Here is a 27,735-nt window from a genome sequence, read left to right as displayed (position 1 = left end):
CTGGTATGTTGCTGTAGTGTAAGACAAGAATTAGGAGGCTCCCACTCACAGATGCTTTGGTAGAGTTGCTGTGACTTGGAGACCCGTGCTAATCCTGATGAATTTTGTTCAAAATCTGCCTATATGCTGATTTTGGTATTTGTGGTGATTCTTCTTGTGACTTGTAGGTAAAGTGAATGCTGAAGTTGTAAATGGCGCATCACTTAGGTGACATGGCTTATTTTGGAGTTTAAGGGGGAATAACAAGAAAAGTGTAAGAGGAAGACAGAGTATGGAAAGAGTATGAGGTTGTGGTGATGGGCTTTTGACAAAAGGAAGGCCAGAGTAAGCAGCAACCAAATCTTACTGGGCAAAGACATTGTCAGAAAATAAGTAGTGGGAAAATGGCCTGAGTAGCCTGATGGTTGCACAACAGCGATGCCTTTTCTCAAGGCAAAGCAGAAAGAGAGAGGATTTCATGTAATGTATCATGTAGGCATCTCTCTTGTACGGTTTTGGAACAGTTTCTTGACAATAAAAGTTCCCTTCAGTGATTTCCCCCCTTTTGACAAGCAGTTGAAAGGAAATACGTTTAACTTAGTGAATCACACTACCCTGCAAAAGTTTGTTGATGTTGTTGTCTGTTGCTTTCTTTACTTGATGTATTTAGGAGTGCTCCTTTGCTCAGTTCAACCTCTTGGATGTTCAGAAAATACACTTAACAGCAAGCAAAACTTATGTAGGACACTATTATCCTACTTTACCTTGCCTTCTCAGCTGGTGCCACTTGTACAGCAAGCTGTCTGGGCCAATGCCACTGGCTTAGAATCCTAGAACAGCTGTGATTGGAAATACCTTGAAAGATCACTTGGACAGCCCCTTGTGGGAAAGGGAGCCAAGGTGAGATTATCTAGTGCTCTGTTCAGTCATGTCTTGAGAACTCCAGTGATGGGGTTGAGGAAACTTTCCTTTCTGAGCATTCAGGAAGCACAGTCCCCCACCTGAATCCCACTCCCACCGCCTGAGGCTGTCACTGCTGGCACTGAAGCCCCTTTGCAGAGGGCAGCTCCAGTGAGCCAATGCGTGCTCTGCTTGACTCCCTACACGCACCACTCACACTCAGTCAGACAAGTTTCCCTTACCAAGCTTGACCCCAGGTGTTCCATAGCAGAGTCACAGACATCTGGATCCTTAGAACAATTTAATTGTGGTGCAGAACACCAAGCCAGCTTGAGCTGGGTGCCTCCAGGGAGGGACCCTGAACAACCAAATGCCTGAGCTTTTATACCCTTGCAGTCGTAATTGTGCCATAGTCTGGGGTGCTCCTGCTGAGTCCCTGGCTCCTGCAGTGTCTCTGAGTGCCCGCTCTCCTGGCTGGCCCCAAAGGTGTGTGTGTCTGCTGTGCAAAGGGACAGCACCAGTTCACAGCCTTTTGCCTCAGGCTCCCATCATTTTCCAACACCCAGAGCCCAACCTGCAGCTCACACTGCAGCTGCACACTGAGCTCTCTGCACCGAAGGTATTCCTCAGCAGGAATGCCTTGTCCTCTCCCTGTGGCTCCTTGCTTGTGGAGAGAGAACTTCTGTTCTCTTTATAGAACACCCTTTACTGGAATACTGTGATGAGTTTCCTCCCTTAGGTGTCTCTTCTGAGGGAGAAAAGGCTTAACTCCTTCAGGCTTCCCTCACAGGGCCGGTTTCCCAGCCCTGTGGTCATCTTCATGTGTTTTCTTTGGACGCTCCAGTTTATCTGTGTCTTTCCTGAGCAGTGGGGGCCAGCGCTGGGCACGGTGCTCTGGTGCAGCCTGACAAAGGCTGAGCAGAGTGGGGTGGTGATGTCTCTGTCTCTGCCAGCAATGCCCCTGCAGATGCAGCCCAGGATCCAGTGCCTTTGTTGCTGCAGCAGTGCAGTGCTGACCCTGCCAGCTTGTCCACCAGGACCCCCAGATCCCTTTCAGCAAGGCTGCTTCCCAGCCATGCAGATCCAGACTTGTGCCAGGCTCTTGGATTATGTTGTCCCACGTGCAGGACCTTGCACTTTACTGTCTTAAACTCCATACATTTCTTGCTAGCCTGCTCTTCCAGCCTCTCCAGGTGTCTCTGTAGGATGTCTTGCCTTCGTGACATGTCTACCACCCAGTTTGGTGTCACCAGCAAACTTGATGAGGTTTCAGTCCCATCATCCACATAATTTATGAAGATGTTGCGCCTGTAGAGCCCAGTATTGATCCTGGAGGATCCACTTGTGACAAGCTGCCAGCCTGACTAAAAAACATTGATAAATGCTTAATTTTTGTGAAAGCTTTTTACGGGGTCAGACATTGCAGTAGTTTATGAAATCATAGTTTTCCTCTTTTCCTATTTGCTTCTGTTTGCATCAACAGTTTAACATGAAATGAAAGTGTCCTGTGAGGATGTTATATAAAAATTTTGCTACAACTTCCTCTTACCAAAATCTCTGTGGATGCTTTTAACTTCTTTTGTTACTACCTCTAAAATACTGTTAATTTGAAGTAAGAATATTTTACATGTAGCATTAAATGCTTTTGTGATGTTTTTATAGCAACTGGTGTTAAATATGCTGCAATCTGTGGAAAAGGCAATGAATTTGTATTTAACCTCTAATCATGTTTGGGTAGGTCTCAGTTTAGGGAGGCAGTAAAGCTGTGGAAGGAGGTTTGGTTGCTGGAGAAACACAACAGCAATGAGCCAAAGCCACTCTCATAGGGGAAAGGTTGACATTGGGAATGAGAACACTTCTTCATACTGACAGTGTGTGGGGAGAAAGGGCACAGGTTGTTTTTGGCAGAGTTTGAGTTGTTGCTAAAAAGCATGGTATCTTGAGTACAGGGGCTACACTTCTGACTACGCTGTTAGGATATGTCTCAAAAGTCCTTTGATGATACTGTAGCTTCACAGGTCCTAACTCTTAGTGTCAATATATTCTGCTCATCAGCCTTGCTGAAGAATATTAGAGAAATTGACGTGGAGTTTTTAGAATGAAACCAACTCTGCTGTGTTTTCTTATTGATTAGATGTAGTATATTAAAAGGTATGTATGTAGGATCTGTGTTGAATGTTGTCATTTTCTTTGACTTGAACAAGAAACAGACCATCATTGTATTGTTCAGCATATTTTTAAAATGCAATGAATACAAATTACTCCTACATGAATATCTTAAAATATATGTGCAATTTTTGTGTGATACTAAAGAAAACTGAATGCACAACCCTAATTTTCTAGAGTAAGGCAAAACTGATTTTCTGTGTACAGCAGTAGGCTCAGAGTTGGCTTTTACCATTCAAAACTAACAACTGGGGAATAAATAGCTCTATAAAGATGTTACATCGTTGCTTAGACAAAAGATGATGAAGTGTTAGAACTACTGTGAGAAGAGGAAGGAACAAAGCAAATGGTTGCGCAGACATATTGCACATCATTTCTGTGCAATGTGAAATAGCTTATGCAGTCCTGGTCCTAGCATCTCAAGAAGAACCAAACAACCTCGGAGAAGGTGGGAGGAAAGGTACAGAGATGATCTTGGTGCAGACTGTCCAAGGACTCTAGAGGTTTTGAGATGAGGGAAGATAGGCTGAAAATAAAGTTAATACAAGAGAATTCTGTAAATTGTTAAATGATGTGGAGAAGGGAAAGAGAAGTGCTGTCTGCCGGTCCTTTCAGGTCAAGAACTAGGTTGTATTAAGGGATTTGCAGGTAGCCAACTCAGAGCAGACAAAAGAAGGGAGCTTTCAGATGATGCACAGAGAAATTGTACAGTCTCTTGTATAGCATGTTGCAAATACTGGCACTGCACTTCCATCCAGATAAGAGTAGCCTAAAATCTAAAATACATGTTCAAAGTTATTGATTGAAAAGTTGTTGAGCCCCAGATTGCTGGAAGTTCCAGGAATATTTTGGAGATGGCTCACTTTGGACTTAAGCCTGTATACACTTCAGCTTTCCTGAGCATTACTGGACATTTTTTAGTTAGGATACTAGCTTAGATTCTCGGGTCTGAGAATGTCAGAGCACTGAGAAATCCAATACAGGGAAACATAATGGAGTATAATTTGTGAAATACTAGCCACTGTGGTTCTTCAGATCCATTTTTTGTGGAGTGTAGGAATGGATCTGGAGACAATGCCGTTGTTTTCTACAGAATTTAAACATTATAGGTGCTTGGTCCCTACATGGCCAATGAGAAACTTCCCCAATGTGACTTTTCAGCTTCTTACTGAAAGTCACAGTATAGAGTCTGTGTTATATTTCCTCATTGTTATGTTTTCACTTCCAAACAAACTAAAGCTAAGTCAGATTCTTTGATTTTCAAAGATTGTCTTGAGTGCATTGGGTAATACTGAAACATACATTAATGATCAAATGGTTTTCTTTACTATTGCTTGTGGAATTTGCTGTGTTCATGAATGAATTCTTATGAATGTCCTTGAACTACTTCTTTTTCTTTGCAGTAAGACTGAAAAGTTGAAGTAAGGAGAGGACATATTGAAGGTTGGGAGCTTCCCCCCCTGCCCCCTTTTCTATACCAAAGTTTTAGAATGTAGCTAAAGTGTACCATAAGCATTTTATCCTGTACAAGTCCATGTGGGCCAAAAGAAGCTGTAGAGATTCCTTTATCTCTAATTTGGCCTATAGAGAAATTTAGGAATTAAACTTTTTTTTTTTTTAAACTCATTGCATGTTTCCTCTTCCCATTTATGGAACCAATAACAAAATATTAAGCTATGTGAAAGGGCAACATTTTTAAGACTTCTTCTGTAGCTATTCTGTTATTTCTGTGAAAAGTCAATTTAGCATTTTTTAATGTGCAAGCGTGAGGATGTCATAATTGCCACGTTAATACTCTGCTGTCTGCTTTTCAGAAATGGACTTGTTGCTGCCTGTGTGAGAACAGATTAATGTCCTAAGTGTATTGACTTTCTCTGCTTTACTTGGATTATGGTTGGACTGCCTGCTGCAGTGGAATGGCCAGGCAGTCGAGGGAGGGGATTGTCTCACTCTGCTCTGCACTGAGGCAGCCTCACTTCAAATCCTGTGTGCAGTTTTGGGTGCCACCATATAAGAAAGACATTAAAATATTAGAGAATGTCCAAAGGAGAGCCACAAATAGAGTGAAGGGCTTAGAGGTTGCAGCCGTATGAGGACTGACTGTGGTCACTTGGCTGGTTCAGTGTAAGAGAAGAGGAGACTGAGGGGAGACCTCATCACGGTCTGCAGCTTCCTCATGAAGGGAACAGGAGGGGCAGGCACTGATCTCTTCTCTGTGGTGACCAGTGACAGGATCTGAGGAAATGGCCTGAAGCTGTGTTAGGGGAAGTTTAGGTTGGATATTGGGGAAAGGTTCTTCACCCAGAGGCTGATTGGGCGCTGGAACAGGCTCCCCAGGGAAGTGGTCACAGCACCAGCCTGATAGAGTTCAATAGATGTTTGGACAACACTCTCAGGCACGTAGTGTGACTCTTGGGGTTGTCCTGTGCAGGGCCAGGAGCTGCACTTTGATGATCCGTGTGGGTCCCTTCCAACTCAGGATATTTAATGATTTTATGAACAGAACTGGGAGAAAACTATTGCAAGACTTTTTCTCAATGTGTTTTGATTGTTTTGGTTAGAAAGGCAGCAAGAGATTTGCAGGAACTTACCACAGCTGGCTAACATAGTCAAGACAGTTATTTGGTGATTGCGATCCTGGAAGCCTTTTACTTTGGGAGATACAGTTTGAAAGCTGTGTATTCTTTGCTTCTGGTAATCTGAGAAGTTTGCAAAAATAACTGTACTTTAGCAGTTCTGTTTCTGGAAAGATGAGATGTTCAGCCAACTCACCTTAAGGAGCTTTTTGTTATGAAATATTGAACTTACACTTCTTTTGAAGAACCAAAATGCCACACAATCCGTTGATCGAGATTTCCCTTTTAAATTTTGGAGGTGTATTCTTTTATTTGTGTAGTCTGTCTTCCAAACTGCACTGATAAAGCCCAGCGGCTGATAATGTTTATGATAATGATCAGTAATCAAATAATTAAGTGTTGACATGCAAATTGTTATTAAGCTTCAGAAATAGCATCTTGTTTTGATGAGCACAATAGTTCATGACATTGCTATTTTGGTTTACAAGTTTACAGCAAGAAAATAATCTGATGGTTGTTTTGGTAAGTGCAGGAATGTGTATTTTTCCTAGACATGAACACTTCTTTTCTTGGTACAAACTATCAAGACTTCAAATTTTGGAATATTCTTGCACCAGTGGTATCATATAGTATTTTTGTATTTTAGGGTTGCTCTTCTGTTACTTGGGTTTTTTCCATGGACTGTGAGTCTTTCACTCTTTGGCCTCTGAGGGTGATGTGATTTGACCATTCCTTGTGCAGAAAATCCTGCCTTTTGATTTTTAAGGATTACTGACAGACTGGACGTTGAGTGTAGGTAAATAAGACTTCAGTCAAATAATGTATATTATTGAAACAGTGAAAATAAATTGATACCATCAAACAAATTCGTTGCACAAACAAGAAATTATGTGTTTAGTTTTACTTATTTATATTTCTGAAAAAATTGATTTGAGATTTGCAAGCCATTATTTTTGGAAGGATCTTGTTCGATGCTTTTGACTTCAACTTCTCCCTTCAATTTTGGTTTACATTTTTTGTTTTATTTTATTCGAAAATACAACTTAAAATTAAAACAAACCAAACCAACAACGAGTGTATAACAGTATCACTGCATTCACAGTATTAGACCTCTAAAGAAGTTGTGAAATCAGCAGGTTTTGCTCGTGAAGTATGATCAGGTATTTCCTCCTAAAAGCCTAACAGTTGGCTCTTTGCAGTGATCAGTATTTGCTGAGGTGATGGAGTGCTTGGCAGTATTTTATGTTGCAGTTTTCAGTGGAAAATTACAGAAATCTCTCCTTAGGCAGAAATTAGTAACAAAACATGTCTCTGTAAGGGGTTATAGTTTATTCTGTGCTGTAATACTAAGCACCTCCTTTTTGTTCTTTCCCTTTTAAATCCTTCATGAAGTGTTACATCCCTAACTCTATCTGTTGAAGGAAATAAACACTTCAGCATTTAAGTCTGAGATATTAGAAGAGTAATGGTACTGAGAAATGAATACTTTTCACAAAAGATTTTCAGATTTTTGTCAAAGCACCTCTATGCATTTTTGCAAGTAACATCTTTGAACAGACCCATCGTTTTTGAAAGTCAGTGATGAAGACAGATGTCTTCACTGTTATGTTCTGTAAGGCCTTCCTCTGGAGCTTGCTTTGCCACAGCAGTGGAGAGGTCCTACATTAACACAAAATACCTGTTTACAGTAATAGCAGTCCTAGCAGTAGTAGCTTCTATTTATCTGTTGTGTCTGCATGTGTACCAGCAGAACCACTGCTACCTCGCCGATGTTTCTGGTTGAAGGCTGACATCTCCTGCAGCCTGCTCTTTAAATCACGTCTGACTTTTGATTATTGATCATAAAAAGTGTAAATGATTGAAGTGATAGTCGCTCCAGTGGCCTTTCTTCTGTACATTTGGCAGGTGAAAATGACAGAGGGGTGACTTTTTCCAGTTGGCAAAGCTTTGTCTGGAGGAGGTGGTGGTGCAGGCAGCTTTCTGACTCAGTTGCAAGTTGCCACGTTGGGGTGGAAGCTAAGCTCTTTCTTGTGTTTCTAGTGTTGTCCTCCTTGAGAAATCTTTGTGGATGTAGCAATACTTGGAATATTGAGACTAGAAAAATAATCTAAGCATTCACAAAAATAAGTGTGTTATTCAGACAGAGAATTGGTATAAAAGCATCGGAACTCTAAAGAAGGGTATGTTCAAGTTCCCTGGAGGGAACTTGTTGTAATGAGGGCTCTCTATCCCTGAGCTTTGGAGTGATGGAAACTGGGAGGGTAATACATGCCACAGCAACCTTTCTGATAGTTGATTATCAAAACAGTTAAAACAGTGGAGTGGTTTGTATGATAGCATGGGAGATGATACTAAAATTAGAAAGCTGATTGTAGATACACTGAACGCCTTATGTTGGTGTCTGAAGGACTGGCTAGGTGTTAGATTTTTTGAAATTTCCTAACAGAAAGCTGTTGCTGAAAGGAAGTTTTTTCCACAGTTCTTTTCCCCAAAGTGCACTTTTCTCCCTAGTTCCTTGTGCTTAGACTGATAGCCTCGATGACCTTGCTAGAGTGGCAGCTTGTAAGCTTGGTCTGCAGGAAGCCACACCCTGCTTTTGGTGGGATTCATTTTATGTCAGCGTGGTCCTTGAAGTGGCTTTCCCTGAGACTGGAGTACAGAAACAGGTCTGGGTGGCTGAGGTGGTGGGAACACTTGAGGGGCAGAGAGAAGAGATGTGGGAATGGAGCCCTGCCCTTCCCACAGGTAGCCAGGACAGCAGCTTGGCTGGTGCTCTCTCTTTTGAATGTTTTTGTCATACCGTATTGATCTGATGTTGTGCTGTAGATTTTCTTCTGATTGCTTGTGGAGGTAAAGGGAGTTTTTTCTTCTTTTGGCTGAAGAAGTTGACTATTGAATCATGGTGATTATCATTTGAAGAACTAGAGGTTGACCGCAGTTATAGGTGGAAAATTGCAAGGCCTTTGTAGTGCTGTAGAAAACTTCCCCTGGCCTTGGTGAGAGCTGGAATAGTAAATGGAGTTGAGGTCAGGAAAGAGAGTTGGTCAGGGTTTCTGTGAGCTGGGGAGTGAATTTTTAGCCCTAGGTGACATCCCTCCATCCCTTCTGGACATCCCTGAGGGACTGCTGTGTAACAAGCTCCATTTATTGTGTGACCTCTAACTTGGCTGTTGGCAGTGTCTTTGATCTTTCCTGCTTCCTCCTGGTGTGGCATGATGTAATTTTTATAGCTTTTGGGTTTTGCAACTGCAGTGTGTTACAGGCTGCTTTGGAGCAAATTTTAGTCTTCATTTAGTAGATAGTGTTGTCAGCTACTGGGCGGGCTGGCCTTAATGACCTGCTTGATGAAAACCAGAAAGCACTTTCCTTGAACTTGGTTTCCTCCCACATTCAGATGGATCTGTGAAATTCAAAACCCTTTCGCCTACGTGCTAAAGACTGCAAAATGTGGCTCTCTTCAACCATGGCAAAAAATGCTGACATAGTGCTGTAGAATAATTATGGTTTTTATAGCATCTTATCAACAGAGCTTGCAGAGTGCCTTGCCTGCCTTAGACTTCACCTTGTTTTTGTAGCAAAGGAGACCATGAGCAATTTTATTAGGGTGTTGCGGAAGTGCGTAGTGTGGCATGATGCTTGCCCTCCTTGACAGGTTGTTGCTCATAATGTGTTCATGTGTACATGCACAGGCGTTTGCATAATTAATGCATTACTTTTGAAAGAGGGGTATTTCAGAATCATCCTGTATTTATGGAGAAAACACTTAAAAATATTGCTGTGGTGACCTAAAATGTACTTCATTTGTAAAGGGGAAAGTATAAATTATTGGATATTCCTGTGGTATGAAAAGTATTAATGAACCTTAATGTGAATTAAATGCTTGGACTCCTGTGTGTTGACAGATGTGAAACTATTAGAGTTGGTCCTCATAGATAGAATGGTAAGCCTGACAGGGAAATTAATTAGGTTTTTTTTTTATTTTTTACATTTTATGACATCCTAGTAAGCCCTGCAGCTTTTGAAAAGAAAAGTAGAATATAAAGGTAAGTTTTGAAGCTAATAAAGTAGTGTAGGCAGATTTTCCGCCTCACTTCCACTTGAAGTAATTGTGTGTATATGAGGGGAAAGCATCACGAACAATAAGAAATGAATATTCTAATTTGAGGGAGCTAGATTTTAGAGGTAGAAAGATTTAGAGGGTATTGCTGCTAACTTTCTAGTCTTGTGTTAAAATGATATTTTAGGTGAAATTATGACTTCCATATTTTTAGATCTTTAGGCAGCTTTTTTTTTTTTTTTTGAGTTTGCATAGATATGTTCTTAAGAATCTTCTATATTTTGTATCTTTGTCTAGGCGACACAAGCTTTCACCTGATGCTTTTGTTTCTGTCTCTCTTTTTAACAGCCTGGTGGTCAGTCTGCCACTACACATTCACCTTGCCCAGTCCTGTTTCGTTCAGTATTCAGGAGACAGCAATCTATAGTCTGATGATGATTTCTAGTCAACCTGTGTTCTAAATGAGTATTTGTGTACTTCAGCCAAACTGATGATCCACCTCTTTCATCAGGATCATATATCTCAATTACTTAAATACTTGCCTTCATTTTTTCTGTTTATTTTTGGATCTAATAAAAAGTATAAAAGCTCCTTTTGTACCTTATTTATAACATTAACCTAATTTTATTCAATGTTTATTTGTCACTTTGGTAGCATGAAGAAAATAGTAATGTTATTTAAAATATACTTGTCATTATAGGAAATTATAAGAGGCTAAATCTTCCATGACAGGCAGAGAGCATATACAATGAAGACATGGTGACAAGTTGATCTTGAATGACTTTTATTTGTGGCATTTATAGATTTATGTGCCTGAGAGCTGCAAAAGGGGTGGAAGGGAGCTGTTGACTCCAGCTGCAGTTCTTTCTCAACCAAAAGAGAAATGGTATATAGGGAAAGCCTGTCTTTTTTTCCAATCTACATCTTGGCAACTTGTTTTGTGTTTCCTTGTGGAGCAAACGGAGTATGGTTTGGTTTTTTAAAAATTTTTTTTCCATTTAGAACTGTATTCAGGTTCCCTTTATATCCAGTGTTTCATCTCTGTCCAGTTATAAGCTTAAGTTTGGAGTCTGTGGCTTGTAGACGTTTTGTGAGTTGCATAGCTGAGGTTATTATCCTTCACTTGTTCAAAAATGTGGCATGTTTACTTTTACTCAGATGAACATATTTTTAAGACAAAAGGGCCATCATTGTCTATATGGTCTAGAAGAGAATGTATAAATCAGTGATTTCTGCATGAATTTTCAAGGGTGTTGTCCTAGATGTCTTAGGGTGGCCAGGGTTACCTCTCTGGATCATGAAGGGGTAGCAGGAAACACACCTGAATTTTTTGGAGTCCTGGGTGGTTTTGGTGATGCTATGTTGTGCTTAACAGCTATTTCACTCTCACTGAATTGTAGTCCTGCTCATTCTTTTGTTGCTTTGTTTACTTATAAACTGGAAAATGTTTTGATACTGGAATAGGTGTCTGAATGTGTTCTTAACTCATTCTTTCTTTATGCCTGCCTTTTGAATTTTAAGAGGTAGCATTCACCTTTGTAGACTGTCAGCTTCATTCTAGATGGAAGTCTCAGTCTTGGCCTCTTTATTCAAGCTGATTTATACTATTTTTTGTTTGTTTTACAATATTCCTTTGTTTAAAATCAAGAAGTCTGGGTAGCAGCCTTGCTTTGCTTGCATTTAAGTGCATTGGAAAGTTTTTCACCTGGAGCTTCTGAGAAAGTAGACAATGAAGGTTTAAAAGAGTGTTTTGTTTGGGCACAGATGTGTAGGGGTTTTTTTTGAGTTCTTTGTGTTGTGCCACTTTCAATATGCTGATGCCAATGTTCAAAAACACAACAGCAGTCCTATCTTGTGAGTTAGCACTTTAAAAAAAACCTCTTTTAATCTTATTTTTCTTATTTTTTTAGCATATATTTCTGTTCTTTGAACCCTTATAGTGTATTGGTCATCTTCCTGCAAGCATTGTTTTCTGTCAGGACAAAAGCTGCAGATTTCCTTCTTGGCTATATCAAAAAAAGAGAAACGGGCCTGTGGTAGGGAGGTTACTGTCTGGTGCAGGGAACAGGCTTGGATCTGGAGAGCTGATAGGTGACTAGGAGGAAAGACCTCAACTGCTGTCTAATCTCCTGAGAGTTTTTTATTTGCTTGTTTTAAATATTGGTCTTTTTAAAACTTGTATGTGTTCTCTTGGCTTATGTTTGACAACACTTTCTGGTAAAAGTTGGTGTTTAAGGATAAAAATTCCAAACTCTACCTTTTTGTTTTGATTTTAGTTATTTTAAGAGAAACCCCTCAAATAAACAAAAACCCAAAGGCACGTTAAAATTTGCAAGACTTATCTAACACAAAATTAGGGTTGTTATAATATAAAATAACTTTCCTCCTGTTCAATCGGGGTATGGTGATATATGGCATATGATAGATGGGATAAAGAATTTCCTAAGGACAAGTTATACTTCAGTAAACTTGCTTCCAAAAGTCGTATTTATGCTTAAAATAGAGTGAACTTCAGAGGCTGAAAAAATAATTATTTTATTGATGTGGCTTATAAAAATCCTTTTTAGGTATTGAAACTGTTTACAGTGATGGTTATTTTTTCAGAAGAAGCAGTAAAAGTATTTCTAGTTTTATCTCCATAGCCAGAAAGGGAGGAACATTCTGAAGCCTGAACTGCAGTTCTCAACATTGTGTATGGTTGTGTCAGTGTGGCTTGCAGAGGTGTGTCTGTAAGGAAATGCTACTGAGCTCCACCTGGTTATTTTTCTTCTCTGTTCATCTTAGGCCAAAATTAATTATGAAAAGAAGGAGAGTTGCAAGCTGCTAAAGGATCTGGGAGGTGAAGATAAATGGATGCCTGCTGATGTGAGTGAACGTATGGAACAACTGGAAAAAGTGATAGAATTGTAAATCATTGAATTAGATTGTTACCTTTACAGCAAGTTTATATGAACAGAAGACTGAGGGCTTTAAGGTGATCCTTAAAAGCATCCCCATTTCTGGTTCATTCATGCTTTGATATTAGCTTTTTTTAAGGTAGTAATAATCTTTTACTCACCATGAGGAAGAAATTTTGTCATTCAATTCCAGTGTTAATTTCTACCAAATGCAGATGAGCAAGTGCTATCAGACAATAATAGTTCCATGGGAAGAAATCTGGAGGATTCAAGGCTTCATAGCAGTCTCATTTGTGGTCATTCACTGGAGAAACCTTAATGGAGCCTCTGAATAATCACACGCTGTTAGTGTGCAGGTATTTCAGCAAGAGAAGGATGTGAATTGATAATGTAGTGATATCTGAAGAAACAGGTTTGACCAAAGTAAATGTAGTGTAGTAGATACTATCTGTATAGTTATAGTGCCTTAGTTCCAGTGAAAAAAATATTGAGAGGGCAAGAAAAACTGATTATTGATGCAAGGTATGCTGTCCCTGCCCCAGCACCCCACCCCAGCCCACCCCTCCCTTCATAGAAGAGAGAAAGGGTAGCAAAAGGTAGTTATGTGTGTTTTACCTTTTTTCAGTGTGGTTTGGTAAGTAGGTTTTGATGATTTTTTTTGTATATGGGTGATTTGGTCTACTGGATCTCATTCACAAACGTTTACTTGTAGGAACATTCTGTGCAGAAGAAAAAGAAAAAGGATAAACATTCCAAAAAAGCTAAGAAAGAAAAGAAGAAAAGTAAGAAACAAAAATCTGAAAAGAAGGATGACTTACTTGATAGCTCTTCAGTAAGTAAGAAATTTTAAAATAATTCAAATTACAGTCTTAGAACTTGAACCATTTTAGTCCGTGTAGATGCACATGGTTAGTAAAATTAAGGCTTAGTCTCATCATTTTCTATTGGGAAAAATTGTGGCAAAATTTGTCAGTTCTAATATACTGAGTATTTAATCGATTTAAAATAGGCTGTTATGTGAGTGCTTGTGAATTTTATACTATTGAATCCACTCATTAGGAACTATAAGGGATTTATAGTTTTTCAGCAGAGAGAAAATGAAAAACAAAATCCTCATTCTGGTAGAGAGAGGAAAGTTTCCTAGGTACCCCATAGTCTGTGGTATATGACAGAAAGAGGTGTCTAAAATTGCAAATACTTGACTTTGATTTTAAGCACGAATTACTTCTGCCTTTTCCCACAGATGTTCAACCATGGACACTCCCAACAACATGGGAGTTGAACATGGGTCTGAAGGACTTGTACATTTGGTCTGTAAGGATATGCCTTCACATGGAAGGGCACTCTGGCAAAACAGTGCAGAGACTGCATTTGAAATCTGGTTGCTGCCTTCTGGCCACATTGTGGAAAACATCTTCCCAGCATTTTTGGTGCGGGTCAGGTGGCACTGTTACTTTGAATTTTCAGAGAGTTGCTTTTATGGACTGAAGGAACGTGCATTATAATGAGATTTATTTCTCAGGGATTGATATCAGAGATGAACTATAATACCAGTGTGGGAAGTAACCAAAGGCACAAATGTCCCACATTCTCCATGGGAGTAACCAAAACCCTTCAGATCACAACAGGGACTCCTAGGATACAACACAGTCCTGGCTGTATCTTCCATCCAAACTCTGTTACTCCTAAGACAGGTTCATGTAAATAACAAAGAAACTCTGTTCAATGCAGTCCTATTGGCTTCAAGTGAAAAATGTGAGTACACTGTTTGCAAATGCAAGTGTAGGAAGCTAGATACAGAAATAGCAGGCAATAGTATGTACCGTGCTTCATATTGTGCTGTGCCCCTTTTTAAATGTGAAACATACTTAGTAATGAATTTAGATTTTTTAAAATTTTGTTTTTGTTATGTCATAAACGCAATTGGTTTTCATTTTAGCAGAGTTATGCACATAAACTGCCAGTATGAGCTAGTGTTGCATACTGTGATGTGCTCATGAAGTGTGGTGGAGTGTTCGGATCATGAAGAAACAATCTTCTGTGGGAATATCAATATTCTGGTTTTATTATCAGTATTTTTAAATATTAAACAGTATTATATTAATAATGCTAATCAGCATTTATTTTAATTATCAATATAATTTTAAGTATTTCATGTTATCAAGTAGTGTGTTAAGGTATTATTTTTATTCTTTACATTAAACTCTCTTTTTAGGATTCTTCAGTTGAATGGGTTGAGTCAAATGTGTCACAGTCAGATGACACAGAAAAGGCTTGGAAGATCAACAAGCAACCAGATGCTGCAAAAGAGCCTTCCCTGCAGGTGAGCAGGCTCACAGCTACTCCAGAGATAAAAGTTTGTGAAACGTGCTTAGGTTTCTTGGGAGCTCTTTTGCAGGGTGTTGAGCAAAACCTATTTTACAGACAAATGTCTTTGTTTAGCTGGGTAAATGCTACTTTTCATTGATTGGAAGACTTCTCTACCTAGTAATCCTTAGTGTTTAACAAGGCACTACTCTTAATGTTGCCCTGCACCAATTCCTTCTATCAGGTTTTGAGGCTCTAACAAGTTAGCTTGATTTTCTTGAAGAGATCATCTTAAAGGTCTCGACTAGACATGTTACTTTTTTCTTCATAATTTTGGTGGCTGTTCTATGATTGAATAAATTTTTGCCTCTATGGTGCTTAAACAGATACAAGAAAGAGAGATGTAGAACTTTTCAGCAATAGTACTTATGACATCAGTGCCTCTTTTGGTCTTCCTCGGTGAATTCTGAGCTCAGTGAGCAGTATTTATTCTGGAAAATGTAATACTGTAATGTAATACTGAAATGAACTGTGGTGATTTTAGAAACAAGTGTAGTCATATACCATGATATCCTTAGTCAAGTGAAAATGATTTTTAATTTAGTGTCTCAATTTTTTTCTTCTGAAAAATGTCTCTGCTTTTCATTCTGAATTTGTACATCTTGTTAGGAGAAATAAAAAGGGTCTCTCAATTCTATCTTGGAAAAGTATAAAGCATGAAGTAATGTCTTGATAATTTATACTGCAAAACCATTTTGTTTTCAAGCGTTGTTTTTGTATGATGTGTTTCCTAGGCTTGTGTGGTTTTGGATAAAGAATGTGCTTTTGACAGAAATTTCATGGTCATCCCTACATTATGTTTTTTGTCCCACGTAATGAAGAGCTCTTGGAGCACATAAATCCATATCCTGTTGGATTAAGCTAAATTAGAAGTGTTCTCAAAGCGCACCTAAGGTGCTCTATGTGACCCATCTTGGACTAGTCCAGAGTGCTTACTTAAAAAAAAAAGGAAAGACAGAAACAAAAATAAAAATCTCCAAACCACAGATTTGAAGCCTAAATAGAAGACAGAGTCAGGCTTTTTTCAGTAGTGCCCAGAGACAGAACCGGAGGCAATGAGCAGGAATTACAGGATGTTGCTTCTGAACATCAGGAAACATTGTTTTATCAATCAGGCACTGGCTCAGGTTACCTGGAGAGGTTGTGGAATCTCCATCCCTGCACATATTTACAAGCCAGCTGGACATGATCCTGGGCAACTGGCCCTAGGTGACCCTGCTTGAGTAGGGGTTTGGACCAGATGACTGCCAGAGGTCCCGTGCACATCCACATTTGTTGATGCAGATAGCTTGCTGATTTGGACATAGATATTATTGAATCACTTGAAGATAGATAATTTTTCAGTTCCTTCTCTTTCTTGGAGGAGATCTGAGAAATTGAATGTTGTGTTTCACCTCTGAAATTCTCTGGCATGTTGCCTAACATAATTTTTAAGTAACAGAGAGAAAGTGACATATAGCATCTGTTCAGATTGACAACTCAGACTTGAACTCTGTTGAAGATAGGAAGATTCTTCTGCAAGGACATGTTTCAGAATAGATGTAATCTTGTCATTTTGGTTGCTATACTAGAATTATAGAATTGCTCCAAATACTTGTCTTTATAGAGTAATTGCTTACAATGTGTATGTCACTGCTTGCTTTTGAGGCTTCAGGTTTTACCTGTATAAAGGTAGTAGATATATCTAGGCTTTTAATGTGCTGCTTTTCTTTAGACTAGTCCTCATTTTTAAGATCTCCTTGCTCTGGCTTAGGTTTTGTAGGTGCAGTTTTCTAGCTGTTGTTGTGGGTAGAGTTCACAGAATTTAGATGTGGAACTGTTGAATTTGAGAGTGCAGTTAGTGCCTGGATATCTGAGGTATGAACTATGCTCAGGTACTGATCACAGATTTTCTATACAGCAGAAGAAATGTAAGAGATCATGAGATTAGAATTAGCAAAATGATATGTACAGTATTTGTTTATACTAATAATTAGCATTCTGTACAATCTGCATGTTTACTAATGTCTTAAATACCATTGTAAATATGTATTTCATATTACAGGGAGACACAAAATCTGTTTGAATATTAAAAAACTGGAAGATTAGGGTTCTTAAAATCATGTTTGCTTTTCACTGAAGTATTTCATATGCGTTTGTAGAACCTATACTGTTTATTGTCAGCAACATTTGTCAGTAGTTGCACTGGTTTGGTTTGTACATAAGCCATGTTTTTATTGGAATTATGAACACTAATTCTTTGTGTTTATTTTAAAGAGAGAAGAATGGATGAATTTAAACTTCATGTCATTGAAAACAACATCAGTAGCAGCTGTCAAAGGTGAAAGACACAAAGAAAAAGTATTGGAACGACAGAAAGCTCAAGAACTTCAGCAGGTAGGAGGAATTAATATCTTAATTTTTATCTGCATTTTACTAAATTTTGTGTCATGTATAAACTAATAAATTGGTTCGAATATGTAAGTCTTTATTTTTAAAACGAATGCCTGATGTGATAATGAATTTAATTAAATTGGTGCTTGGATGGAAGGTTTCATACTTCAGGCTTATCTTGTGGAGAAAAGCCTTTTAACTATCTTCTACGTAAGGAGAAAGTTACTTTTGTTAGTACTAAGTTCTGTTAGTAACAATGACAGACTGTTGGTCTGGCCTTCTCTGTGGTGTGTAAAAGGAGCACCATTGGTTCGTGTGATAAAGTTTACTTAAGTTACTGTGTTAAAGTGTATGGTGCTGAGGCTTGTTTTTTCCTAAAGAAAGAACTCAGAGCAATTGTTGTGCCTTTCATGTTTCAGTTGTTGATGAACACAGGAGTGACTCAGGGTCTGGCTGGAGAAGGGGTTGCTGTCATTGAATTAATTCTGTTTACATATAGTTGATGGCTCCTTCATTTGTTCATTCATTTCCTTAGATGCAATGTAGTAGTCTGATCTGAAAAGATAATTACTGATCACTAGCTAATATTTCCTTGTCCTCATACCTCACAGTGGACTGTTTGTTGCTATTAGGTTTTCCAGTTGGCTGTGTTGTGCCTGGGAACCAGGTTGACCTGGATCACTGTTCTTTTGTAGTATGCAGAGCCTTGGTTATTGTCTTTTGACAAGGGATTAATACTTCAAACATTTTTTTCTCCGCATGATTTTTTTTCCTGAACGTTATTTCAGAGGTGTTGGAGGACCATTTAATGTGGACATCTTAAATCACTAGAATGTCAGCATGTGTTAAATGGTTAATGACAATTTATATGTATTCTTAATCCTAGGAAAGTATGATTTCTATAGACTCTCCCACCCAACTACTTGCTGTCCATGCAGGTTTATACCTCCTGTGTTTTCTACACCAGAGTGTCTGCTTTTCCTTTGGTCCCCAAAACAGTGTGTACAACAGGTGCTTAGGCCATGAAAGTGGTGGTGATGAATTGACAATATAATACAGACTTCACACACAAGTCTTTCAAAATTTATCAGATATTCTATAAAATATGAACGATATGCTATGCACACATTAAAATTATTTCTGGTTTAGGCCATGCTGTCTGAGAGAGAACTCAATCCCTATTGGAAAGACGGTGGTACAGGTTTGCCACCAGAGAAGGATGAAGAAACTTCAGTTAAGAAAGGTAAACAGCAACTTTTAGTAATAATCTTAAATTTCTGTCTCTAGTTTCTGTTCTCTGTGTTGCTAACAAATTACTCTTTGTATTGTTGTAACAGAGTTATGAATAATATATGTATTAATATATGTAATAAAGTAAAATTTGGATGAAAATTCCATAGTGAATATTGGGTTAGTATCATAGTACATTGTTTTGCAGAATTTCTCTTCACTGGTTTTTAATCTTGAGTAGTTTGACCTTCAATATCCTTACAGAAATTCTCCATTTTGAACTAATTAAAGAAAAGCATGATTTAACCAAGACAAGATAAATTGTTGTCAATTAATTTGGTTCCTTTCATTCCATTGCACAAATTATAGTTTTAAAGTATTCACCCACAGAAGGCTGAGTCACATCAAAATGAAGTACATTACAGATGCAGTTTGTGAAAAATATTATTTCTCTAGCCTTTTCACTTTTTTCCTTACCCTGGGTTATCCTGCCCATTTCCAGCAAACACAGTAATAAAAAGCTTTTTCGTAATGTCATGAAACATTTATTATGTGATAAGAAGGGTCTTTGTATTCTGTCAGCAGGAAAGAGTGGGGTCTGTGGCTTTTTGAGAGCCTTTCCCTGTGGAAAGTCTGTCCCAGAAACCATTAGCCTCATGCCCACTTTTGGGAGTCACAGAGATCAGCGATCTGTAAGAGATGACAGGCATCAGCAAGTGTGTGTTCAGAGTGGTAGGACCTCTGCTAGCTTCTCACATGGGAAACAGTAGGTTACTCATTCAATTTCTGAGAAAGGCAGTTCACTTGTTTGTGTGTAAGGGGTATGCCCGAGGATGGACACAGATGGAAACAACAGGAAGGTTCTTCAATGTCATAAAGAAACTCTACAACTTCTCATCTGCCACTCCTGTCTTGGAAACTTCTTGTGTTCTATGATAAACTAGAGAAGCTTAAATTAAATCAGTGGATTGCTGAGGTATAACCGGCATTAACTAATGAAAATATGTGATTGTATTTGTATATTAAGTCTGTTTTTCTTTTGCACTCCTTCAATTTTTGCAATAAGTTTAAGTGAAGCTTTAATGTCACATACAGAGTAAGGATAAATAGGAATAATTACTTGAGATGTGAAACTACAATCTCTCATTGTTTTCTACTTTAGTTACAGTGGTAGAAGATGCTGGATTAAGTTGGCTGCGAAAATCATACCAAAGGATGAAGGAGCAGGCTGAGAGAGAGAAACGGAATTTTGAGGAAATTGTAGCTGAGAGATACGGGGTAAGGATCTTCAGTTAAATTTTCTTCATACTAATAGATGCTTGGAAAAGGTTACTTTCATATAAAGGCACAAGTACTTAATGTGTAGTCTAAGACATGTGAAAAGAAGCAGGAAAAAACAGCCTCTGAAGCTTCTCTCAAGTGATGAAGGGTTTAAAGCTACCCAGCCTTTAATATATTTTTCTTATTAAATGTTTTTAATATATGGGATCCTATAGCAGATTTAAAATACTTACACAATACCCCAAGGCCTTAAAAGTGGTATGACTTTTTTATTCTTTCCTTTAGTCAGTGGAGGTATTTCAGTCACGATTAGAAGAAGCTGAAAAAGCTGCATCCAAAACGGAAAATTATCATAGAAGTGGAAGATGGAAGAAGACTGACTATTCAGAAAGTGAGAAAGAGAAGAAAGAGAGGAAAGAACAGCATATTGAAAAAGCGGCCCGAGATGAAGATGGTAAAAACAGAAACACATTTGGGAGCTATTGGGAGAAGTATGGCAAGGGGTGGGCACAGGAAGACAAGGGTTACAAAAGAGATGCATCAAGAGCAGACCAGGAATGTGGACACAGTAGAATGGACTCAGTATTAAGGGGCTGCAGCTCCAAAGCAGAAAAATACTCCAGTGAAAAACGAGATCAGGAAAAGAGTTCATCTCTAAGCAACATGAAACACAAATTTTTGAAACCCTCTGAAGATGATTTATCACCTTACAGTGCACCCAGAGACTCCAAGTCCCAGCACTCCTCTTCCAATCTGTCAGCTCATAGCTCCTTGAGCAGCCGTTTCCAGAAACCTGGTGAGGATACTGCACTGTGGACCAGAACACACACAGAAGATAGCAATGAGAAATTAATACCTGATCAAAAATCATCAGGTACTAGGGAACAAATTGATGACAAAAGCTGGAAAAGAGCTCCAAGTGACGAAAAAGAGAGGTCACGACAGGAGCACACAAGCAATACCTCTGAGAAGAAACAGATTTTATCTGACAGTAAAACATCATCCTCTAGGTATTTTATGAACATCTTTACTTGGTTTTTATTTGCTGTATTTTTCATGGCAAAATGTAACAGAAGCTCTGTCTTGTTTTTGACAGTATAAGCACTGATCATACCACATCTCTTCAGTTTGTAGGAGTCAGACTCCAGCTAAGGGCAGCTGGAAGAAGTTAAGCAGAAGTAGTGAACATCCCCTACCTGACCTATCTCCTCAGCAGATTTGAGAATTGCTGATGATAGGTTATTTTCTGCTTCTAATGTTAGTTCACGCTGCAGTAAAATTGGCCTCTTAGGCAAAAAACCCTGCAAAATATCTTAACAATCATTGAATTTATAAAATGCAATCTTGAAATGTTAGGAAATGCTGACTAAAAACTGGAATAATTAATACAGCAAGGATAGGTTTGCCACTTGTGAGATGAGCTCATATGCTAAAGTAGTAGCATATGAAAAACAGTAGAAGGTATTGATTAGAAAGTGTATTTTCTATGGTGAAGAGGAAGCATTAATAGGAGTGGAAGGGAAACACACACTTAATAGGCAGCAGGAATTTAATTTTCTGTGATTGGCTTTTGTGAGAGACAGCAGAGAGGTGGTCAGACAAGTAAGTTGTGGAGAACTGACCTTTTGCTCTGCTCAAGGCCTCCTGTTCTCCAGTATTAGCAACTTGCTGGCTCTTCCAGTGATTTGACTAGTGTGGTTATTAGTATGAATCCTTTCTTTCATATCTTTCCAGTAATTTGTAGGCATGTGCAAAAATATTTTAGAGTCAGATTTTATTTAATTGCTTGGGAAAGCTGAACAAGTAAATATTCTTGGTTGGAGTATGTAAGAAGAATGATATGGTTTGATTGAAAAAAGCATTTGATAAAATATGATCAAATACAACTCCTTCTTTCTTACATGCTTATGTCAGTTATTTGCAGAAAAAACTTCTTATAGTGGGGTTATGAAGTATTTATTTTATTTATAATTGTTCCTACATGTACTACTTATATATCTCAATGTGTATTTCCAAAGAAAAAGTGTACATTAATCAGTACTGCATGGCTAACCAGAAACAAGCATCTTAGTCTATACAGTTTTTTATATTTTGTATGTTGGGTATTTTTTCCAGCTTTCACTTGCACTTTGGTGGAAGCCAATTAAATTTAAATTTTCATTGATAGCAAAAGTATAAATTATTTGCATGATGTCCACTTAATCTATTTCTTTTTTTAAAGCATGAGCTTGAGTATATGTCATGGCAGGAGTAGTTCCAAAATCTGGTATGACTAGTTTGTACACACTATGGAAAGTCCCATTCCTAAGTGTTTGTCATGTCTTGTTTTGTTGTTTATTTTATTGTTTGCCTAGGTGCTGTTTTGCTGGAAAATAAGAAGTATATTTTTATAGTTGTTTTAGTTACTCTGAAGAAATGATCTGATAGCATTAAACCTTTGATGCATGAGACATTATTAGACATTCAAATTTAGTGATTCTTTTTCTTCTCCTACGTATTGCCCCAATAGTTATTGCACTGAAGTGCCTGGGGTTTACCAGTTAAATGCACTTTGTAAACTTCTGGTTAGAATAATCCATGGTGTGTCTGAAGTGAAGCCTATGAGACTTCCTCACCTCTTGAGTCTTGGATTGTTCATGACTTTGTTCAGGTACAAGGTCTGCACAATCCACAGTTGTTTTCCACCTTCCTTTGTGGGGTGTGAATGGGGATGGGGCAGAAGGTGTGGAGCTGGTTGTTGCTTTGTGTGTGTGGTGTGTTGAGCCCAGCAAGCAGCTAAGCATGTCCCAGCTGCTTGCTCATTCTCACTCCTGCAGAGGGAAACCGGAAGAGCAAAAGGGAGAAAAACTCATTATTGGATAAAGGCAATTTAACGAGTGAAGGAAAGGAACAACAACATGTGATGCAAAGGTAGTCAGTCACTCACCAGCTCCCATGAGCAGACTGATGCCCAGCCAGTCTTTGAGCAGCAGCTACTTTGGAAAGATTGCTCTCTCCAGGTTTTTTTTGCTGAGCATGATGTTATGTAGCATGGACTAGCCCTTTGACCAGTTTGGCTGTCCTGGCTGTGAGCCCTCCCAAAGCCTCTGCTCCCTCCAGCCTGCTTGCTGGGGGTGCACAGTGAGAACCAAGAAAGCCTTGAGGCTGTGTAAGCACTGTTCAGCAACAGCCAAAACACTGGTGTATTATCAGGACTGTCTCCAGAGAAATCCAAAGCACAGCACCATAGGGGCTGCTGGTCACAAATGAGTGGTTTAGAGTTGCTCAAAGAGTCACCATCTAAGGTATTAGCAAAAGTGGTTTTAATATAAATCTATAAAAGTCATAAAAATGAGACTTAACCAAGTTTGGTGGTAAGGTTCACTCTATTATTTACTACATGGATGAAACATATAAAGGAAAACTGAGTTAAAATTGATTTAGAGTGTTTTACGCAGAGTCTGAAGACACAAAAGGGTGAGGGGGACCCTTCCATTGAGTCACAAGGTTCTGAGTGGACCCTTGCTTTCTAAACTCTGGGTGTAGCTTAGGTGTGGCTAGGTCAATCTTTGTCTCAGACTTGATCAACAATTTACATCTCAAGGATTACATCTGTAATTAATTAGGATCACCTGAAGAACCACTGTCCAAGGTATCAGAAAGAGGTGATCTCAGTATGATGTTGTAAAAGTGTTAGTTCACCACAGGTGAAATTTTTACATGGCTTCTGATATAGTAGCAGTCTGAACTTTATTTACAGTTTTAAGATGAATCACAAGGTTTTATCAGTACTTAATTATTGACTAATTTAACATTTGCTTAGTGAGTCAATAGGATTTACTACAATCACAAGAGTGACAATTATAGATCTGAGATTGTAACATTCATACTCGCTGTAAGGTATCTTAATTGACACATGCATGCACATGGACAAAAAGAGATATATAGGGATAGATGTGTGTAAACATATAAAAATATATGTATGTGAATATATAAAAAATGCCTGTTAAGAGTTCCTCTTGAGTTCAGTGAAATACTTCAAATGTATTGGAATTTATCAACGAGCAGGAGTTGAGTCTCAAGGAGTGGAGGGTTTCAGCCCAGGCCCCCTTTTCAGCTTTCTGTGATGGTGCTCTAATCCTTGCAAACTGGGGAATTGGTGTGTTCTTAGAGGTGTCCCACTCAGTGCGATGCTGGCACAGCCCACTTTGGTCTAGGAGAGCTCAGATGGCCTCACAAAGCACCTCTATTTCTGGGGTCACCACATGCTGGGCTTCAGTCATCAGTAAATTTCCATCCTGGCCGCAGTCTGGCTCAGTCACTGGAATTTAGAAGATTTCAGTGGGAATGGTACTATTCCACTTAGGCTGCGCTTCAGGGGAATAATTTTCAGAGGCTGCCAGGGGCTGACTGATTATTTCTGCATTTGTTCCCCACCGTGGCAGGCACCAGGAGTTCCAGGTGCAGGCAGTGTGCTCCCACCTTAGCCAGGCTAGAGTTTCTGCTACAGTCAAGGGATATTTTACTGCCCAACTCGTTAGCCTACAAAGGCCAAAGCATAAGGGGAATTCCTGGGATTGCAGAGTGGCCTGGGACGGGGAGGGCTAGGCACAGTGTGGAAGAAAATGTACCTCCACATTGCTGTGGAAGAAATAAATTCCATCCCATCCAGCCAGACCTAGCAGAATGTGTAATTATGGAGTAGATACCATTGCCTCAGTATTGTTTTCTTGAAAGAAGCAGCTACTCTTTTTCAGTTTGGTTTTTTTTTTTTGGTGAAATAATGGTGATTCTCTTTTTTTAGTTGCAGGTACAAAAACCGTACCTTTATTTTAAACTGCCACTTTTACTAAGCGCAATGCTAATTGTAACCGGACAAAGCTGCAAATTTTGGGAAATGAGATTGTGTGCGGAAGTGGTCTGCTTATTCAAGTTCAAAGAATTCAATTACTCTGATAGAAAAGATTATTCTTTTCCTCACAGAAGAGAACTAGACATAGAAACTGTTCAGCTGGTATTTTCTTTCACATGTGTTTTCTGTTCTGGTACTGTTAAACCCAATTGTGCATCTTCTTTGATATTTTAATCATATTTCTTAGCCAATGCAATTACTAAGCTGACTTATTAGTAAAGTGGGGATTACTTAGGCCTGCAAAACCATATAGCCTCTGTTTACTGATATAATTTATTTCCAGGTTCTTCTAAGATGACTCTTAACTCCTGAGATTCTGTGTGTTTGAAATAGTGAATAGCCTGTTTTCCTGTTTCCTTCAGTAAGATGTCCTTGTTTTTTTTTTTTTTTTGGTAGAATTTTGTAGAAAATTCTGGCTTTTGGAACATATCAGGTGTGGATATGTGCCACAGTTATCCGTTGAGAGTAATTTTTAAGCTGCTGCTTTCTTTTTCTTCTTAAAGTTTCAAGATTTGTAATAAAGGTACTCTTTCAGAAGTGTTGTCAGTCACAAAAAGTAAATCATCTTTGAGGTGAAGGCTTGAATTAATAAGTGTTGCTGGTTCAGTTCCTCATCTCTCATGCTGAAAGTATAGCTTTTAAATTTTATCTTTTCTAAAGCACAGAGGACATTTCTTCAGCCTATAAATCAAAGTGTTTTGGACAGTTATGACACAGGTTAATTAAAAGTGCTGATTGGATGTCCAAGGGATCTCCCCAGAGGAAAAGTCCATCAGCTAGTGTTTGCTGGAAGTCACACTTAATAATATGACTGCTTCAGAGTTTAATTTGAGACAAGCTAAAAAGCAAATCAAAACAATGTCTCGGGTCTCAAGAAGTTCAGAGAATGAGTCAAGCACTAGCACCACTTTAAAAAAGCCTATATGAATTAATAAACACCTTTTGTTCCCTTTACTGGAATAGTCTGCCTCGCTTTGAAAGATATAGCTTAAGGAAAAGTGAGAACTTAATCTTTGAATGTTTTGTTTCGGATGAAATTGAAGTAAATTCTGTTGAGTTTTGGGGGTTTGGATTGAGCATCTTGAAAATGATAAAAGCAACTTCGGTAATTTTCGCAGGACGGGGGAGATCTCATGGTTAAACATGACACCATCTTCAAAGATTTCCCTTTTCTTCAAATATAAATCTCTATTTGATTTCTTCAAATCCTACAGGGTTTAACCATATCAATTAGTGAGTGAATTCTCTCTAACAGCAGGAATGAATATCATAACTGTACTCTTATGTCTCTTTTCCGTTAGATATTTTAGAGTTAGCCAGTTCTGGTCTTTCCTAGGGTTAGCGAACAAATGCCAAACTTATTTGATGCCTCTTTGCAGGATTTCTTGGAGTCCTTATTTAATAAATACCATAAGAACTCACATGCTGAGTTTTTAATATTAAAATTAAGATACAATAGTCTTTATTACCAACTGAGGCTTCTCTAGGGGGGACTTAATATTTTTAAAAATGGTACCAGTTAATTTTCCATGGAAACTCTACTGTATCAGCCATAACATATTCAGATGCAAGGATTGTACTGTGAGCAGGTATAAAATGAGAAAACAAGTAATTTTCAAGAGGGGTAAGGCCATTTGGAAAACAGAATAGCTCAGAAATGTCTGATTTTGCAGGAGCTGAGAAGTAAAAGCATGACCAAAGCCAGAAAGAAGAATTAGAGTGGATTGAAATAACTTTCTGTTTTTCTGCTTATACCTGCTGCTGACCCTTGACTGTTTTTTCATGCTGGGAAAATGTTCATAGATAGTGTTTTTCATTTGAATTGATCTCAAAAGTAAAAGGAAACAAACCTCATAAAAATTTTATTCAAGCGCTTTGGTTTCAGAGTCCTTGGCAACTTTGGACTGCATATATTTTTATAATACATCATTTTCAATTATTTTGCCAATAGGAGCATATGTACTAGTATAGTAGGCTTATCATACTTAATTACACAGGTGAATACTGCACTGTTTTTCTGTGGCTTTAGTGCAGCTGGTGTTTTACAGATCACCAAAGGATGAGCCGCCTCGGGTCCTTAGTGAAGAGGAGATGAACAGACTGGGAGCGAGGATTGTGAAAGCAGAACTCATGGGAGACACGGTAATGTCTGTGAAAAATGGTCATGATTTACTGCAATTTTTCTTTAAAGCTCCAAGTGATTTAATTGTTTGGGGGTTTTTTTTAAAGGGTGTTACTCAAGCAAAGAAAGACTTGCAAAGTTGGGTAGAATTTGAAGATACTGCTTTTACAGTAACTTTTGCTTTAAACGCAATGGTTCATAGACTACAGGGTTCAGGACTCTGGCCTTTGTAGGATAAGCAGCATATCCAAAACCAGTTGTTCTCTGCCATTTTTGTAGTATTTATTGTCTTTTTATTTAAAAGGGAGCTGGTGAAAACTACAAAGCTCCCTGTCTATGTTACAAGGTAAGCAGCGTCTGGAGCTTTATTTACTTCATCAGCTTTGTCACAAGTAGTTGCTTGTGGTCCAGAGCTCTGCTGTATAAGTGAGCTTATTAATTATGATACGGAAATTGTAAAACTGAAAGGAACAGCATATGCCATTGCAGCCAGCTCTGCATTGAGAACAGCTGTGGAATGCTTTGTGGTCCTGCCCTGGTTGAGGCTGGTCTGTGGAGCTGGGAGAAGCAGCTGCATATTTAATGGAGCTTGTTTCAGCCAGCTACCTGAAGGAAGAAGACTTTCACTCTTGTGGAACACTAAATTCTGGAATTATATGTGTTTTATTTATTACATTAAACATGGCTATAGTGAGTTAATTCCCTTTAGTAGTACTGTCTGGAAGTTTCTGTTATAACAAGGTCAGAGTCTTGTTAGTTTTTAAGCTGTGTTTTTCAAGTGTTTGGCTCTGAATAGCTGCTCTTAAAAGGAACTATTTTCGTATTTTTAGAAGCAAGTGCTATCACTGTGGGCCTTTGTATTTATTTTTTAAGTTTAATTTTTACTGCAGCTATTT

General features: G+C 38.6%; 1 protein-coding gene across 2 annotated transcripts in view; it reads left to right on the top strand.

Moving 5' to 3' along the window:
* The window catches only part of CWF19L2 (CWF19 like cell cycle control factor 2), a 71,029-nt gene that overhangs the window by 663 nt on the left and 42,631 nt on the right, over positions 1-27,735 (top strand). For both annotated transcript variants that reach the window (XM_032099299.1, XM_032099300.1), the window contains exons 2-9: positions 12,463-12,543; positions 13,288-13,407; positions 14,791-14,898; positions 17,199-17,318; positions 18,465-18,558; positions 19,708-19,823; positions 20,112-20,836; positions 26,766-26,859. In XM_032099299.1, coding sequence (XP_031955190.1) covers positions 12,463-12,543; positions 13,288-13,407; positions 14,791-14,898; positions 17,199-17,318; positions 18,465-18,558; positions 19,708-19,823; positions 20,112-20,836; positions 26,766-26,859 — 1,458 coding nt within the window. The remainder of the gene's footprint in view (positions 1-12,462; positions 12,544-13,287; positions 13,408-14,790; positions 14,899-17,198; positions 17,319-18,464; positions 18,559-19,707; positions 19,824-20,111; positions 20,837-26,765; positions 26,860-27,735) is intronic.

Source organism: Corvus moneduloides, chromosome 2 (genome assembly GCF_009650955.1).
Source record: "Corvus moneduloides isolate bCorMon1 chromosome 2, bCorMon1.pri, whole genome shotgun sequence".
Taxonomy (NCBI): domain Eukaryota; kingdom Metazoa; phylum Chordata; class Aves; order Passeriformes; family Corvidae; genus Corvus; species Corvus moneduloides.
The sequence above is the reverse complement of the archived record's forward strand: the minus strand, read 5'-3'. Positions and strand labels throughout refer to the sequence as shown.